The 17,979-nt window shown below is 40.9% G+C and overlaps 2 protein-coding genes across 3 annotated transcripts; both read right to left on the bottom strand.

The window, feature by feature from the left end:
- Positions 1 to 4,224: 4,224 nt before the first annotated feature.
- ythdf1 (YTH N6-methyladenosine RNA binding protein F1) lies at positions 4,225 to 9,569 on the bottom strand. Its single transcript, XM_072367084.1, has 6 exons — positions 9,226 to 9,569; positions 8,829 to 8,856; positions 8,063 to 8,157; positions 6,341 to 7,966; positions 5,819 to 5,863; positions 4,225 to 5,583 (listed from the first exon to the last, which is right to left on the bottom strand). Exons 1-6 carry the CDS (start codon positions 9,253 to 9,255, stop codon positions 5,569 to 5,571), a joined length of 1,839 nt encoding a protein of 612 aa, XP_072223185.1. The 5' UTR covers positions 9,256 to 9,569; the 3' UTR covers positions 4,225 to 5,568.
- A 1,353-nt stretch (positions 9,570 to 10,922) lies between these two features.
- Positions 10,923 to 16,993, bottom strand: nkain5 (sodium/potassium transporting ATPase interacting 5). 2 transcript variants are annotated; one of them, XM_072367121.1, is made up of 7 exons: positions 16,780 to 16,993; positions 15,811 to 15,948; positions 14,829 to 14,909; positions 13,782 to 13,979; positions 11,774 to 11,834; positions 11,506 to 11,575; positions 10,923 to 11,410 (listed from the first exon to the last, which is right to left on the bottom strand). In XM_072367121.1, exons 1-6 carry the CDS (start codon positions 16,831 to 16,833, stop codon positions 11,520 to 11,522), a joined length of 588 nt encoding a protein of 195 aa, XP_072223222.1. In that variant the 5' UTR covers positions 16,834 to 16,993; the 3' UTR covers positions 10,923 to 11,410; positions 11,506 to 11,519. The 2 variants fall into 2 exon arrangements, with proteins under 2 accessions (XP_072223222.1, XP_072223223.1); XM_072367122.1 differs by lacking the exon at positions 11,506 to 11,575.
- Between the last annotated feature and the right edge of the window lie 986 nt (positions 16,994 to 17,979).

Raw genomic sequence — 17,979 nt, 5'->3', positions numbered from 1 at the left:
CAATTCCAGTTCCTCCTCTTGACCATATCACCTACCCTTGATTTTGCAAAGGTAAAATGCCCCTTTTATTTAAATGATCAAGGATGATAGTCTTGTTAATGATTTATTGTTTAATTTTCAGCCTTCTTGTCTTTTTCTGTATGGAAACTTGTATCTTGTGTCTTGTTAGAATTCTATACTTATGGTGAGAGTTTGGCTTATCATTGGCTAAAATGTTTGCATCTGCTGAACTAGTGCTATTGATAAGAAAATTGAGGACTAATACGTTAACCCAAAAGCATTTCTTTCTTAAATGACACTTAACAGTTTACTTTGGACTTCATCACCTTTTAAATCCAAAGTTTTACTAATTAATCTAATATGAAACCACAACATCTGTATTTCCACACAAAACCAGTCACCCTGCATACAGGAATTTACATGATCCCACTAAGCACTTTTTCGCTCCACTGAGCTTGAAACAAGAGTGAGGCACTGGTTAAGGATCTAGTTTCTAACATTGTCTATCAGTTGATATTTCATGGTAACGAATAAAAAGCTCTTTTAAATTTCTCTTACATTAGATTCTTATGTTTAGTACCCTGAAACCAACGGTTATACCAGTGCATTGAAGTAATGAAGGAAGAAATTTGAAGTAACAGCAGCGAACTTGCTTTCCTCATTCAACATTTTGTAACTATTAAACTTTTGGTTTGATCTGTTGTTCTTTTTAATTTAGTCTTTTAACTGTTTTGTCTAAGAACCATCCACCAATCTTCAGCTGTGTCAGACAAATTGTTTAAGAAACAGTTTTTTTCCATCAGATTATTAAATAAAGATTCTTGCATTTTAGGACTGTTGTCCTAGGACTATTGCGTGACTTTTACAGAAATGTTTATTAAAAATTTTTTTGTGACATTGTTTGAATATGGCAACCACACTTTTTGCTCATAGGTGTCTCTATGCGTCAAATATCAAATATCAAATTGTTATTATTTCGTAACATATAACAACATTTTTGGGACACCATATAGCTCTGCAGGTTAAACAGGCACCCCATGTACAGAGGCTGTAGTTCATCATTGCAGCTGTCCTAGGTTTGAGTCCCGGCCTGGGGCCCTTTGCCGCACATCTTTCCCCACTCTCTCTGCCTGTCTACTCACTGTCAAAAAATCAATTTTCTTAAAACTTGGTAACTCAGTATAAAAAAAATTATCCTTGAATTTGTAGCAAACAGTCCTTAAATTTTTCTTTGATGTAGAAATACTTCATTCCGGGGGGAAAAAAAGGGAAAAGATACACGTCTAAGGACTGACCACACACTTGCGTCCATTTTTCCAGCATCTTCACATTATGCAGGGGCAGGGAATTCCAAAATTTCTCAGTAAATGTCTTCCTCAGCAGAAATATTTCACCTGAACAGTTAATCGTGGAGGGATTCTTTCTCTTAGATATATAGTTGTATATATGATATATAAACAGATCATAGATAAATAGATGAATAGCAGCACTTGGTGAATAACAAAACAATTTAAAGTCCACGTTTAATATGAAATTCCATTATGCATGCAACTTCTCAGATCAGATGAATGTTAATGAGGTTACAACAGTGAAAACTTTAATAACTACGCAGGCTTGAATGCATTCACGGGATGAGACTAAAGAAAGGCTCCTGTGTCGTGGAAAAGAACCCTGAATCGCTACCGATTCACAGGAGGTCCAGTTTCAGCACCCTGGTCAGCGCCCCGTGCGCCCGCATGCAGTGATCTGTGGATGGATGGGGATGGAGACACAATACAAACCACCGGCAGCACGCACGGTACGATACAGGTACTAACCCGGTCAGCAGACTATTCTGTGGGAGCAGCGTTCATCGTGTGATAGCGAGGACGAGGACGTCATGACGTAACCACTTCAGCTGTGAGGACCGGGACGTGAAAGACACAGATTCTGACGGGGGCTTTTTCTTTTTTTTTTTTCAAATGTGAAAAAGCCTATCGAGAAAACCGATGGATATCTGTTTGGTATTTAATCCTTAAAGTCAGACCGGACTATAGCATATTCCAATCGTCTTGACTCCAGGCATGACTGGACATCATCATCAGAGGGCCTTCTCACCCGTCTCAACAAGCACCGATGAAGGATTGTTTGGCCTGTTTTACCTCCACATCCATCTTCTTGAATAGGAAAGACAGGGATTCGTCCAACCGTCAGCCGTAGGGCTGAATCCAGCTCCCACGTTTTGGGGGTGAATACAGGGCAGTTATTTGTGGTATAAATTCATGGCTTGGTGGCATTAAAAGCTTCAGTCGGTGATGACCATCGAAAAGCACACCCGGAGTCGTGTTCTGTGATGTGTTTTAATGTGTTATTTGTGTCTTGTTGTTGATGTAAAATATACGGCTTATCTTCAGGAATATTGAATGGTGTTTCTGTTTTTATGTGCTTCGTCTTATCATGGTCAGAGGCTCCAACTTTCCTCGATAAGGGACAGGATTGCCGCTCCTCGTGTTCACGGCGGACCTTGATTTATTAACCATACAATTAAGGCACGCGGTGAATGCCAAGAGAGGAATCACGCGCTGCAGCCTGCATCACTCACGGAGATGGAGAGATTAGTCTCAATCATGTGCAGAGACAGAACACCTGCATGTGCTGACAGGAACAAAGACTGCTTGTTTCCTCTCCATCCCACCGCTCATGACAAAAGTCTGACTTGTGTCACATACTGATGCAGGACGTGGTAAGATGGAGGAATATAGTTGTACTCACTTCTAAAACAAGGATGCATATTTGAGTGGACAAACAGGCCACAGTAATTATGCAACGAGTGATTTCTATCAAATATCTAGTGGCTGATCACACAAAATAAAGAAAACCAATAAACACTCTCACTGAAGAGGTTTTTTCATATCTTTTGTGTAAGGCTACCCATTTGTAAGGGTTCTATATTTAGTGTATGAACCAGGATAGTTTCCATATCACCTGCAGTCACAAAAAACTTATTAGGCAACAGGAAGAGAAAAAGCTATTCTTCTTTTTCTTTTAAAAGAAAGCAACAACGATGAAACAGTTTTACATTATGCCCACTGTGTTCATTATGTTCTCTATGTATTTACACTGTGCAGTATTGTTGATCCACCATTTCTTTATATTTTGCTGCCAAGCAGCCAGACATTCTTGTCATCTTTTAAATAGGTCTTGTGCAATAGCTCTCCAGGCTTTCTGAAGATATCACAAAGTTTTTATTTTTCATTCATTTTCAGCGCAAACCTTGTATCTGACCCGACATTTCAAAAAGGATTGCATATCTTGTTTTCAAAGCCACTTAACGCTGACCTATGAATCACATCACCAATAAAAGGCAGCCAACTCCAGGCACAGACCAGTGTTTTGTCTACACATTTCAGACAACTAAGTAAATAAGAGTTTTACACTATAAGTTTTGGCACTTTGCTTCTGGAAACCTGTCACAAGACATAATTTTTCTCTATTTTTTGTTGCATATACAAAAATAAGCCAAAACACCACAGTATGTCAGGGATAATAATGCTACATCAACAAAGAGGTTCCCAAAGAGCTAATAATTAAAACCTTTGCGTATCTCAGCATGGTGTGCAGGATGTCTTTAAAGTAATTTAGAAAACTGAACAAGTGTAGAACAAAAGAAGAAGTGTCAGGGCTAAAAAATATATTTTACAGCAGATAAATGTTATGTGAAAGTGATATTCTGAGGGAACAGGAAAAAAAAATCTAGCAAAAATCTGACACAGGACCTGAGAGCTCCATCTGCAGTTAACTGAAGCCTCGTCAGAAATGGTCTCCATGGAAGGTGGCTGTCAAGAAGCCGTTCTTAAGGAAGGGGAATGGGGAGAAAAGGCTAAGGTGTGCCAAATGACACAAGAAGTGTACCTCAACATTATTTAAGCAGTGTGGGATCATCTTGACAGAGAACAGAACAAAAGGCAGCCAACATCTAAAGAAGAGCTTTGGAGGGTAGTTCAAGAAGCCTGGACAAGCATTCCTGAAGACTACTTAAAGAAATGACAAGAAAGCTTTGAGGTGAAGCATTGAGGTGGTCAGGACAAAAAATGACAATCAAGTTTCTTAGAAAAGGGTATTATTTCTTTTCTCTTTCAAGTTGGTCTTTTGTTGCCTTTTGTAACAACTTTACGACATAAAAACAAAACTAACCTGATGCAATCGCACACAGAAACCCTCTGGTCATAAAAAGTGACACAAAAAAACAGATAAGTATATCTTTAATAATGAACATGATCAAATCTAAGAATGTGATAGTGACCTCTGATACAATAGATATTTAATCCAAGGGTGACTTAAAACTTTTTTTTTTGCATAAATTTTCTATATTCCAATACCGTTATATAACTCTGATTGGGCCACAGTCGCCCCGCCCTCCTCTCCTTTTCCGTCACTTGCAGACACACGCGCACGCACGCACACACAATACAGCAAGCAATTCAGAAAGAAAATCACAAACATGTACCTTTTAGACTAGTCTCTGGGTTTCATACACTTGACAACAAATCAGTTAAGTATAATGCTACAGTTGCACATTTTGAGGCGATGGCCGTAAGAAATGTTGATACATTAAAGCTTACACTTTCTGAGGATGAAATGGACATGTTATAGCGATGAAAAGTGTGAACATGTCAGGATTAGAATGATGTTAAATAAAGGCAAAAAAAGAATAATAGAAAGAAGTAGCAGGCCTGGTCTTAAGTTTTAAAAGAAGTACATGCTACGTTGTTTCCAGAGACCTTGCAGTGAACTGTGAAAATGACTGAGAACAGGGGAAGGAAAGCAGATTTAGTTGATTTAAAACCTAAATGCATACAGCAGATGTGATTTTCCATCCTTTAAATTAGAAAGGAACCGTCTTCAGGAGTATCTGATCTCAAGACATCTCCAATTTGGAGACAACATCCCACACTTCTCGCCACATGATAAAATCATATCGGACGAACATTTATGCGTTCTACTGCCACAACCTTGTACATTTAATGTCTACGCATACAGAAATCTTCAATCCTCCAAAGGAAAAACTCCCGTGACATGAAAAAAAGGGGCATTGAGAGTTTTTTTTGTCTTCTGATAATATAAACACAACTGGCCACACACAGATAGCAGACACATGTCAGAAAAAGTATTGTTCACTCATTAAGATTAACCAATACAAGCACTTAACGTTTTTTCAACACACACAAACCACAAGGTGAACAGTCACTGAATGTCAGCAGCATGTTGTCAAGAGATTTTCCAAACAGACGTGCAGATATTTATATTTAGTTGAGAATTTAAAAGCTCGAGGGCAGCGATAGAAATTTATTAAACTAAATAAAAAGAACTACAATAGATGTTATTGAAGCAATTCAGATGGTGGAACTAGCTTCATCCCTGCACGCATTTCAAAGTCTGGGGAACCCAGAGCAATGTGGCTCAAAAGTTAGACATGGGCCAAGGTCAACAAAATCAAATAGAAAAAAATATTAGTTTTTAAACTCTCTTATGTCCTCGTGTTTTCCGTTTCAAGTCCGCCCAAACACAAGCGGGGCCATCTTGTACAGTTCACTTCTGGCGATCCTGAAAAAAAAAAAAAAAAAAGAAAATGGTTCAAGTCAAGAAACGATCAGATGGACAACGAAGTGCAAACCAGCTGGTGGATTGTTTTTGAGCAAATCTTTACAGAACGATTTCAATTAAATCAATGGTGCAGCGAGCACGTGAACTCTAAACTTCAAACTAATACGCACAGAATTTGCTTTTCCATAAGTAAGACATTTCTGCCCTGTTTAGAGGAAGAGAAATCACACTTTACCTGATCGATTCTGGATCGACTCTGTATTGCGGCAGGCTCGTAGCTCTGTTAGAGGAACACAAAAACTGTGAGAAATTGTTGGCAAAATGCTCAACATTACATCTTTTTTTCTCTTTCGAATATTTCAACTTAAAGATGGAATATATATATATATATAGATGACACATATGACTAGACTAGAGTTTGGTGCATCAGAGTACCTAAATCTTCCTTTTTTAAGACACCCAGGAAGGGAATTTAAAAAAAAAAAAAACATTTTAATTTACATTTGTTCAGTTCAGCTTTCCCTTCAAACATTAATTATTACAGCAGAGCTCCTTGTGTGTCAGCTCCATATTTCTCAACTGCAACACAGGAATTGAAGCAGTGATACAGGGAAGCTCTGAGAGACATTTTACTGCATTTACTGGAATGTCATCAGATAGCATATTCAAAACACAGTCCACCTCATCATATTCAATTAATACACTGCCTACTTATTCGTAATTCTATAATTAAAAATGTGAAGTCTCAAATGACTACCTTTTTCACCACCTCCTCCTCCTCCTGCTTCTTCTCATAGTGGGAGAAATCATCAAAGATGGAGGTCGTGTGTTTGTACTGAGCAATAATCTTGAGCACCTGCTTCGCCTTTTCCAGAGGAACCTCCTGAGTGTCGCGGGAGTTGGTGACTGGCTTGTTGTCGTTGTTTTCCAGGCGGATGTGGCGCAGCTGACTATTAGGCACGTCCTTAACAAACAACCAGTTCACATCAAACTTGCCCTTCCACTTGTCCTGCGCCCAGACACCAGCGCTGGTGCTGTAGTCCACGGGAGAGCGCATCTCTGCCACGCCGCAGAAATGCCCGCTGCCGTTGACACTGAACAACAAGTACACGGGACCTTTAGAATTCATCACTCTGAAGGCTGAGTCCAAACGCTTATTGCCGTGCTCCGTGCTGCACCAGATGGAGTATTTGATGGAGCGGTGGATGTCGTCCTCGGAGTAGCTCTTGATGATGAACACGCGGCCGTTTTTCAGGTTCCAGTCAAACTCCTTGGGGTTGTAGCTGTGGGCTGCTCGCAGTTTCTCCAGCACAGGATGGGAGTCTAAACCCAGCTCTGGAGGCACGCCCCCTCCCCCCATAACACCACACCCCACACCGCCACTGTTGGAGGAGCCACTGCTGTCCAAGCTCCCACCACCATAGCAAAGGTTGCGATTACGCGGGGCCACCCATCGGTTCTGAGGTGTTGGAGCAGAGCTGTGGTTCTGGTAAGAGTGTGGAGGAGGACCCTGCATGGTCATCTGCTGCACAAGGGACTGGGCAGACTGCAGGGACTGCTGAAGGGGAGGTATGAGACTGGGGACGTGGGAGTGAAGCTGGGGCGGGTGCTGCTGGTGGTGGTGGTGGTGGGTCATGGGAGGAGCCATCTTGGTACCGGTCCCTTTATTATCCCATGTATCAATGTCCATGTTGTGTTTAATTGGAGGAGGCAGAGCTCCTCCAATCAGCGGAACGCCAGGTTTGTTTTTGATCTTTTGTTGCTGCAGCTTGGCAGGTTTACTGGCAATAGCAGCCCACGATGTAGGTTTCTGAGGGGGCATTCCTACTGAGGCACCCCCATTGCCTGTGGCAACAGCTGGAGCTACACTACCGCCACCACCTATAACAGAGCCTGCACTCTTCACACCTGAGCCACTTCCTGTCACATCCCCGCCTATTTTTAGGCCTAGCATGCCCTGCTCTAGGCTGTTCATGCCTGGAGCCTTGCTCAGGGTGTCACTATGGAAACCTGTCTGCCCATCAGGGACCAATGTGCCTCCCAGAGAGCTGGGTGGGTAGCTGTAGCTGCCCCCGTAGGCTGAGTTCTGAGTCTGCTGGCCCTGAGAACCACTGGTGCCCCAGGCTGAGAACGCCGGATTCTCTGGGAAAAAGTTAAACCTGTGGGGGTAAATGCTGCTGCTGAGCCCACCGGGCTGCCCAAACACAGTGTCAGGCATGAAGTGATGGTCTCCATTACTGAGTGGGGCATAGGGTGTCAGGTAGGGAATCGGTGGGTCGCCTCCTGTGGACCAGGGAGCTTCATTGAGAGGGTAAGGAAATCCAATAGAGGGGGCATAGTAGCTGGACAGGTAAGGGTCTGTCATGGACTGATAGCTGTTATTCTACAAACAGAAACAGAGTAATCATTAGTTTTGATACAACAAATTCCAGAGATTTCTCTAAAGTTTAAATTTCAAAAGTGCCTCCCGTTTTCCTACCTGGCTGGTCTGGCTGGTGAGATAGGGCTCAAAGTCATTATCATGCACCGTGTCCTTCTGGTGGAGGGAGCCATTCTGCACTGAAACTGGAAAGGCTGCAATAAAATTAAGCTGCTGTCAAAGCTGTACATCACAGTTTACATAAACGTCCAACCACACAAATGAAGCGAAGTTTATTATGAGGTCTAAAATATCTCTAAACTCATCCATGTAACATTGATGCAAACTGAACACCAGGATGCGTTTACTGAACAACCGCACCGCGAACGCCCACAAAGCCAGACTAAAGATACGGACAGATCACTGCATACAGGTCCAGGAGCCCAAAGGAGTAAGGGAACCCTAATCTATCACCAGAAATACAGTGTGTGTTCTGGAAAGCGCGGACACCTGGTTGAAGTTGGTCAAAGCTTTTGCTGTTTTCTTTTTTTTTAGATTTCAAACAGATTTGTCTCACCTTTTTTTTTTATTATTTAAAAAAAAAATTGATAAGCTGTTTGCCATAATAGCTCTTTTTCATTTGGTGCACATCACAGCTACGAAAAGCATACATGAATAATATACAAGCGAGGACGTCATATTTTAGATATCTTTTCTCAGACTTCAAACAAATAAGTAAATAAATAAATGGATGTGTCACATATCCCATACACGAGACATCAGGTGGCCGTTTTGTACCGTTTCACACAGGATGTCAAACAGGTTTATGTGCAGCAGCTCTGAATGCAGGAATTCTGAGGAGAAACACAAAGCTTTCCTTTCTTACCTTTGCTTGCATCTTGTCCTTTCGATGTCTTCACAGTGAAATTTAAAAGGAGAAAACAAAGAAAGCTTGTTTGGGTCACACCTGTTATTCACAGCATCACACATTAGGCTAGCTACACACTCAGATCTCTGCAAACATTTCCTCTGAAAACCCCAGCGTCACCCTTAAGCCAACGGCGGGTTGTGTTTTACCACCAAGACTGCCACTGAAGCTGTGGTCCAGGCCTTGCTCAATTCCCCAACAGATCATTTTCCCAGCTAACCTCTCCTCTCTCTTTGGCTAACTAGCTGGCTGCCAGAGGTGGCATCGTACCCACAGTGGGATGCATTCACACAGCTCATTTCACTTCCCTGCAGAGGCAAAAGCCTCACATTGAGAGTCACCTCTCGCTGCTTACCTGAGGGTCAATACTAGCGGTAGACATCATTCATCCACCAGGTGTTGTGTTATAGACTGGAGCCCCAACACGACGTGCAGAGTACGAGCTACAAACCCCGCTATATGGAGAGGCTAACAGCCGGGGAGACTATCTGTGTTCTGCTAACAATTAAAGACAGTTAGCAGCAGCTGTTAGCCGCTGTCTCCAGTCGGCTTGCTCGTCTCGGCCCTGTTGGCACTTTGCGCTGCCCTGTCCACATGAATCCAGCGGGGCTTAAATGCGCTCCGACCCCTCGGTGCTAAATTAAAAACCAGCCTTGGCAGTCCTGCTTCTCACTTGCCCCCAAAGGCAGCTTCATCCGGGGTCTGAAGAGCGGAAATGACGTCGGTGACGTGTAGAATGCGTCCATGGCTGCCTGGCAGCAGCAGCTCGTTGTTTACATTATATTTCATGTATACAGTATAGACACACACACATACATAAATGGCAAAAAGTGCATATTCCGAAGAATTATAGCAAAACATGTATGAATTAATTTAACTTACATTGTGTCTAAATGTGACATCAATTATTTTTTTCTGCTTTGATGTCCAACGTTATGTGTTTAACCTTTACTTAATGTACCCTTTTATTTGCCTCTACATTAGAATTTAAATGGTATTCATTAATTAAATCATTTCTCTTTCTTTTTAATAATTTTTTTTTTGCTGTAAAAATGCTGTAAAAATTAAGTCTCCAGTGCTAGTGTTCTTATCATAGTTTGCATCACCATTGTATTTTTTTTCTTAACAATACTTGAAAGGAGCAATAAAAGAAAGACGGGAGTGAGGAGAGAGGAAAGAAGAGAGAGCTTTCAACAGCCAAAAAAAAACAACATGTAACCAACTTCAGCATCTGTGGAGAGAAATGAAAGCAAATGCCCAGGATCTTCAGGAGCAACTGCAGAAACACAACAATCAGCAACAACATCACCAAAAGCAAGTGAATGAGAAGGAAAGTCACTGTAGTTGACTTTTCTTCTCATTTACTTCCTTCTGGGGATGTTTTTACTGATTATCATTGAGGCCACATTGTAACAGTGGAGTGAGCACGTGAGGGAATGAATGCTTGTGCATGTGTGCGTGTCAATTATAAGCCAAAGGTTTGACATGAATTGTGTATAGTAATAGGAGAAGGGGGCCACAACCCCACCCCGCCCAGAGATTAGGAGCAGACAGGAAAGGCCCCTGGACCCAGGCAACCAGTAACCCCTATGAGGTAAAGAAGAGAGAAACCAGGCAGCCCATCACAGGAAAGCCACGGTCCAGCACAGCGGGCAGCAGAGAAAGGCCCCAGATAGGGCCCCCACAGTCATGGAGCTGTTTCTTTTTTAAAACTTTTATTTTTCTATCCCTGTATTGATCTATTATTATATTCCAACAACTTATTTCCCAGCATATTCATCATCTATTCTAAAATGTACTTTCTAGTTAAATCATTGTGAAATGCTTTTAATTGATGCATGTATTCATTTCTATATTATTTCCCCTAACCTGTTATATACACTGGAGTAAACAGTAAAATGTATATTGTTGGTCTATAACATGACAAACCTCAGATATAGTGCTCAACTTAATAAAGAGAATACAAACCAATCAATCAAATTAGAGCTGAACCAAATAATGAAAATCTATTGTTATCAAAATTTGACAACAATATTACATGTTTTCCTTAATATTGTGCAGCCCTAAACCAAATCAAATCTCATACACTCCAAGACATACTATAGACGTAGTTTATTCCACTCAATGACACCACACACACTCTACGTGTTGATTTGTTACTTTTTATAACTGAAATAATGCATATTAACAATCCATACATTTTTTAAAACATCAAATAGATGCACGTCTACTTATTTACACAATTAAAACCACACCTGTTATCTGAAAGCCAAACTTGAGTGTTTGATAAGCAATCTTTCACGCACAGACACACAAGTAGGCTAACACGGATTTTTTAGATGAACAAAAATAAAAAGTTGTGTGACACAATGGAAATTCCGCTCTTGAATCAGGGTGGAACAGCAGGGGTTCAGCCCTTCTGATGTGTGTTTTACAACCAATCCAAAGATGATAAGTAGTTCATAAGAGTCGTCTGTGTTGGATGCCCTGCTCCTTTGCAGCTTCTTTCAAACACTTTTTTCTTTGTGGTTATTTGTAATCTAAACAAAAACAAAACAAAAACATGTGTAAGAAACGGTGGACCTCACACAGGAAAGATGGGTGCAAACAAGAAGGTTTATCTGATGCCACATACCTTCCATGATTAAACTAGAAGAGCAACTGAAAAGGTTTGGATGGATGATGAAATTCACCAATGATATGAACTAAAATAAATGGGAATTCACAAAAATAATTACATGAATGCCTCGAAATAAGTCTCTGGAAGTGTAAAAGGAAAAAGCCAGGATACAATATACAGAATTTGTGTCATGAAATTGTACAGAACATGAATCAATGTGAAATAAATCAGATTTGACTAATTAATGATATCTGTGGATGTCATTAGTTGGGAGGATACTTACAGCTCTCTTCTTCATCTGAAAACCTGCTGTAGACGTAGCAGGCATAAACGAGTCCAAGGAGCTGCAAGAATGAGCACATAAAACCCCACATTTTTCATTTTGTTTTAATTTTTGTATTTCTATTAAATTGTCTTTCAAATCCTTCTTCATGTGACATTTCGAAAGCCTGATATTATATTTATTGCCAAGAAAGATTATCTTGAAGCGTTTCAGTTGCATAAACACGTGAACACAAAATATAATGGGAGCAGTATTTCTCTTTCAGTGTGGTTGCTGGAGTAACACGTGTGCTCTTCAGGAAAAAAATGTCTGATGTGAAAAATGAATGCAGATATGCAGTGAGAGAAAATATCACAACATAACAATTTGAACTTAGATCCCTTCTGATTGTTTTGTTACCATAAGAATAGACTTTTTGAGCCCTTTAAGGTTCTGTCACGATCAGTTTAGTTTGTGTTTTTTTATGTCTGGTTTTAGTTTTGCCATTTCCTCACCTCTTTCCTCAGTTCCCTCCTGCCAGTCATCAGCTCCACTCCCTTCACCTATGTTCAGTTATCCTCAGCTGCAGTCATTCACTAATCACTCTCCCCACAGTATTAAGTCTCCCCTTTTTTCCTCAGCAGTTCAGATCCTCACTGTTTCTAACCCCTTGTACCTTTCCTGGAGTCTAGTCAGTCTGAAGTCTTCTTTGCATTGTTTGTTGGAACCGACTGGTCCTTTTTTAAATTTTTCCACCCACCAACGAAGAAACTCAAGTGGGTCGGACACTTGGACATCGAAAGCGGACTGGGAACAGGAGGCTGCCGGGATGCAGAAGAGGCAGGCCAGGCCTGAGGGGCAAAGCTTTCGCATCTTGGAGAAATAGAGAAGGGCAGCTCCCGGTGTGACCAGTTGGTAGTGGTCGCACTCAGCTCCCTTCTCTTGATGGCCGGTGTAACCTCTAATGGAAATGATTTTCCTCCACTGAGAAGTTCAGAGGGACAGGGCTGAGGTCGATGAGGGAGGGTGTCTGCTGGGTCCACAGTTTGGTCAGATCCTGCTGGCACGGGTGTTGGTGGTGGCGACGAAGGAGGACCCGAGCGCAGACACCAGTGAGAGCCAGGAGGTACACCAAAAGATGCGACAAGGTACAACTACACAAAATAACCAGGGAAAACAAAAACGCAATGCAAAGAAGACTTTCAGCCTGACTAGACTCCAGGAAAGGTACAAGGGGTTAGAAACCGTGAAGATCTGACAAATGCTGAGGAAAAAACAGACTTAATACTGTGGGGGGAGTGACTAGCGAATGACTGCAGCTGAGGATAAGTGAACACGGGAGAAGGGAGTGGAACTGAGGAAACGGGTGAGGAAATGGGAAAAACTGAAGCCAGACAGAAAATACCACAAAATAAAGAGATCATTACAGGTTAATTTTCTCAACCTCACCCACTGAGCACTTTAGTAGGAACACTTGTGTGACATAACATACATATTCATAGGTGTTTATCAATCACTGATTCCACATATGGTCTTTAAGATTGGCTCTTGTCATTGTTTTTAGTTTTGTGCGCAACAATTTTCCATTCAACTATCTGAAGGTCTGCATTGGCTTTACAGAGAAAAGTAAGTTCCATCCACTGCATTGAGGTCCTGTGATGGCGTGGCGACCCATCCAGAGTGTACCCTGATTCTCGATAAGCTCCAACAATACTGACTTGAATAAAGCGAGTACAGAAAATGAATGAATGGATGGACATAAAACAGCAATGATAACTGATCATAAAAAGCTCAGTGACATAGTCTACAACTAGTGTGATAATGTAATGCAGTTCTTAACTTTTGAAGGAAATTTTTTGAATACTCAGTTTCTGTTGCCAAGCAACAGGCAATTCCTGTGTGTAGATGTATCTACACTATCCAACGTCATTAAATATGCTTTTTAACTCGAGTACAAAAGTGCAACTAAGTCAGTTCTTGGGACATTTTCACTTGTTTAATGATGTGGTGCATAAAACATAAGACTCACTGAAAAGAGGAGTTGGACACTGCAGTGCAGGATTTCTATGTACTGGTATTCAAGCCAGCAGCTCAGCACTGTGGTCAGCTCTGGGTTTTGCTGGTCCTGCCACCCAACAGAGGGAAGACTACCGCTCTGACACCCTGGGCCGTTGTCCTTCCACCAGGAACGATGAGACGACACCCCCAAGGAGAGGATATCACTGTCCTGCAGTGACAAAACCAGCAGAAGATATGTGGAGGAAACCTCAGAGGCCATTGGGCTGTTTTTGAAAGCGAATATGAAAAGCACTGCTAAATGAATCTGGCTTAACTCAAGTGGTAATTATCAAGGTTGAATATCTACACTGAATCCATATACAAAGACATACATTTTCATTCTCTCTATTTCTCACATTCTGTTAATTATCTTCCTACTTTTTTCTCTTGTGGACCAATGTGGTAACACAGAAATAACAGTGAAAGACAAAAATCCTTGGAAAAAAAAAATCATGCAGAGAGGTTACACAGAATATAAAGGACTGTGTTCTGATGCGTTTACGGTTTTAAGTCAGAAGAAGAACATACACTGTATCTGCATAGATGCTTGAATTTGGCTACATTTGTAATGTAGTACGAACTTTTATTCCAATTATTACTGTGTGTTTAAAAGAATAAGATCTTTAACCATAATTCTTATTAAAGGTCTCAAAGTTCAGTTAATTTCAGATGGATTAATAATCTTCTTCTGAAGTTAATTCTTTATGAAACATTGCAAAATGAAAAAGGCAGTAATGTAACTGATATGAATATCAATATCTAGCGACTGTATAGTTTTGAAAATGTAGCTTTATAAATATGAGTATGAACAGACTTCACTGTGAGGACGAGAGACAAATTGCAGACAGCTCTTAAAAGAGTCACTGAGACGTGAACTTTAAAGTCATTTTCCTGTGTCTGTAATTGGTGGCAGATCCCGAGAGGAGCTTGTGACACATATAGAGTCGAACACTGTCTTTAGGGGCTGTGGCTGCAGGGGTCTCTAATTATCCGACACTTCTGCAAGCATGAGCCTTACCTTTGAAAGCCCTCCCAAATCCAGGTAGAGACAGCTTACAAAGACATTCCAGCCGACCCACAACAGCGTCCACAGCAGGTACTGAGAGAACAAAAGCACAACCCGCATTTTATTAATGCAAATATAAAGTTGGTTTTTATTTTGTTCCCAGTGTTCTCACAAAATTCTCAATAATGTACAAACATTTGCGCCGCCTCAGCAGAACATTCCCACTTTGGTTCTATTAACATTCCTCTAAGATTTTTGGCTTCATCCTTAAAAACAATAAATGACAAAATAAAATGTAAAAAATCATGTTATGATTCGCAATGTAAAATTTAAAAAAGTACCCAAGGGTCATTATCTGCATGCTTAAATGTTACCACCTCTTGTAACAAAAGCCTTATAAAAGGATAAAGAAATTGCTATATCTAAAACACTGAAAGATATTTCCAGTCCTAGATGAGGCTACATTTAAACAACATGTGACTGTCGCTCAGGAGGTAAAGTGGTTGTCTATGAGCCCCAACTTCCTAGTCTGCATGTCAATATATCGTTGGACAAAATGCATAACCTCACATTGCACCCCCAATGTGTTTCTTCATCGCTTTGGATAAAATGGTCTGCTAAAATAATGCAATGTAATGATCCAGCACTTAAACCTGTCAAACCCTGTGCAATGTTTTAGGAATATTATCTTATTGTTGTATTCAGAGACACAAAATAACAACAAATTAGCGTAAAGATGTAACTTTAAGAGAAAGTTTGTAGTTCCCCGAACATTTAGGGAACATTCTGATACTGCATAACCTTCTGCCAATGTTCTCTAAGCCTCAGTTTGTGGTTCATGTCAATAAGAATCAAAGGCTGACATGAGGTGAACGTTCTGTGCCTGTTGGATGCTCATTATGGCATGGGAGCAAATACACATTTTCAAACAATGTTCCAAGCAATTCAGGCACCGGTTGCAGCTACAATTATAAGAGAAAATTCCGCTCTTTACCATAATAACATATTGTGATCTGTACTGGATGGCACCAAACAGGCCCAGGATGACCATGATGATGTGAAAGAAGTTGATCATGATGGGAGCCCACTGGTAGCCCAGGAAGTCAAACACCTGCCTCTCCACGGCTGTTATCTGGAGCGTCAACAGAGGCAGAGGCAGAGTTTAGTGATGGCGGACGAAATATCAAACCCAAACACATCAAACCTGTCGCTGCTGCGTCGTCTGGACTTGTTACACCATCCTCCTCACTTTTGGGTGTTTGTGTGTGTGTGTGGGTGGGTGGGTGCATGCGTGCATGCGTGTGAGTGTTGTCAAGGCAACTCAGCCACAAGGGACAAAGCATGCTTGGGTTATTGCTTCGTGTCCACTGGGGTCAATCATGAAGGGGGCAGGGTGGGAAACAGAGAGGAGGAGGACAAAGTGGGAGCAGCCGTTGATTGTGGCTAGCTGCCACTTCTTTTCATCAGCATCTGAGACTATAAGAAGCCTGTAATCATTTTTCGTGAAGAATATATATTTAGTAAAGGTAGCACTGAATAATGAATAGTAATTAAGTAGTGAAAAATGCACATTTCTGTCTCTCAAAGATCACACTGATATGTTGTAAATTGTTTTTTGATAGAACTGCTGATGGAACCCAAAGAAGCTAGCTTTACTGTAAAAGGAGCTCAAGAAAACCCATAAATAATTACATGTAAACAGGAAGAACCAGTGAGTTTTTAGCATTTGTGCTAAATTGAGTTTTTATAGTAAGCTTTTATATGGCCATACAAGCAAAAAGAAAAAAGAAAAAAGAAACTCATTAAGGCAACAACAAAGACACTTTATTTTATGACAAACAACAACAAAAGTAATTTAAGCCACTTACTGCATTAAACTTTAATCTTAATCTGGAATTTTAGTTGGTAAAAGCGGCTGCTCTCATGTGTTCATGTTGGAGCATCATGAAGAAAAACAACTTACCAACTGCACACAACACAGGAGGATCAGCATGCATCGTCCCGAGCAGCAACCCATCTTCCTCTCCTCTGTGTGGTCTGATGATGATGGTGATAATGATGGTGATGATGTGGAAAACGATACGATTCTCCAATTTGCTCAAACAAGACAGCAGAACCTCTGCCGCTTCGGATCCATTGCTAGATGTGTGAGGAAACACAGAGAGCACTTTACCTCAGGAGGAAAACACAGTGGGCTGTCCCCAGAGGAGAACTACAGAGAAGGTGGGTGTGGGGTGTATGAGGGGTTATTCATGCAACAATGGGGAGGGGAGTGAGGGAAATCCTACAGCACAAAATCAGTTGAGTTATTTTCTTTAGCTTCGCTAACAATAATAACTTTATTTTTTATATTTTCTTCGTCTATAATGACATGTTATCTGATAAAATACAAGACTTCAGTACAAAACTGTTACAGTACAGGTTTGGTCCAATGAAGGAGGAGTATGGCTAACATTAAAACGTGTGATTGGAAAATGTTAAAGGATATTTGTCTTTTAAAATGGAACAATGAGAATCTCGCTCAATGCAAAAACCTCTGACTGCTATTAGAGAAACTGGGCCCGTCTCTCCTCTGTAGAGACTTACATTTTGTTGAACCAATCTAGCCAGTTTCATCGTTCTGTGTGTCATCTCTTAAATCTCTAATTCTGGTAGATTTTTCAATGGGTTAAAAAAATCGATGGTCTTATTGGTTATGTGTAGGAGGGCAAATTCATATGTCATATGTGATGTAAATTCTGTCATTTACTGGCATTGTGCAGACACAACTGTGGACATATGTGTGCATCCAAGAGTAAAAACAGTGGGAAATTCTAACTTAGGACACAAACATCAGTCTCCATGATGAAAGTAAACTGATTTGAATTACTCTTTATAGTAAAAAATACCAATTTTCTCACATGTTGCTTTGGAGTTGCCTTCAGTTGACCCATTTCGTTATTTAGTTTCGAGGAAACCAATGTTGAACGTAACCTTTACTGTGGTGTACTTTTCATGGTAGGGCAGCACACGTTTGTCTTTGTGACTGAGGCACGGATTGACCCTCATACAGCAACACCGTCCTCTGCAGCCTGATAGGTGGGTGTTCTTTTCAGTGCTCCGGTGACTCCAGCAGGTGGTGGTAGTGGTAGAGGTAAAGGATTCAAAGGTATATGAGTGGCAA

Source organism: Leuresthes tenuis, unplaced genomic scaffold (assembly GCF_036924035.1).
Source record: "Leuresthes tenuis unplaced genomic scaffold, fLeuTen1.0.hap1 SCAF_16, whole genome shotgun sequence".
Classification (NCBI taxonomy): Eukaryota; Metazoa; Chordata; class Actinopteri; order Atheriniformes; family Atherinopsidae; genus Leuresthes; species Leuresthes tenuis.
Note: the sequence above shows the minus strand (reverse complement) of the source record. Positions and strands in the feature narration are given on the sequence as shown.

Coding starts and splice junctions, on each gene's coding strand:
- ythdf1 (XM_072367084.1), bottom strand. CDS start 9,255: ATGATGTCTACCGCTAGTATTGACCCTCAG. Junction 8,158..8,828: donor AGGACAAGATGCAAGCAAAG/GTAAGAAAGGAA, acceptor ATTTTATTGCAG/CCTTTCCAGTTTCAGTGCAG. Junction 7,967..8,062: donor TCACCAGCCAGACCAGCCAG/GTAGGAAAACGG, acceptor TTCTGTTTGTAG/AATAACAGCTATCAGTCCAT.
- nkain5 (XM_072367121.1), bottom strand. CDS start 16,833: ATGGGTTGCTGCTCGGGACGATGCATGCTGATCCTCCTGTGTTGTGTG. Junction 15,949..16,779: donor TCCTGTGTTGTGTGCAGTTG/GTAAGTTGTTTT, acceptor TTGACGCTCCAG/ATAACAGCCGTGGAGAGGCA. Junction 14,910..15,810: donor GATCACAATATGTTATTATG/GTAAAGAGCGGA, acceptor TTGTTCTCTCAG/TACCTGCTGTGGACGCTGTT.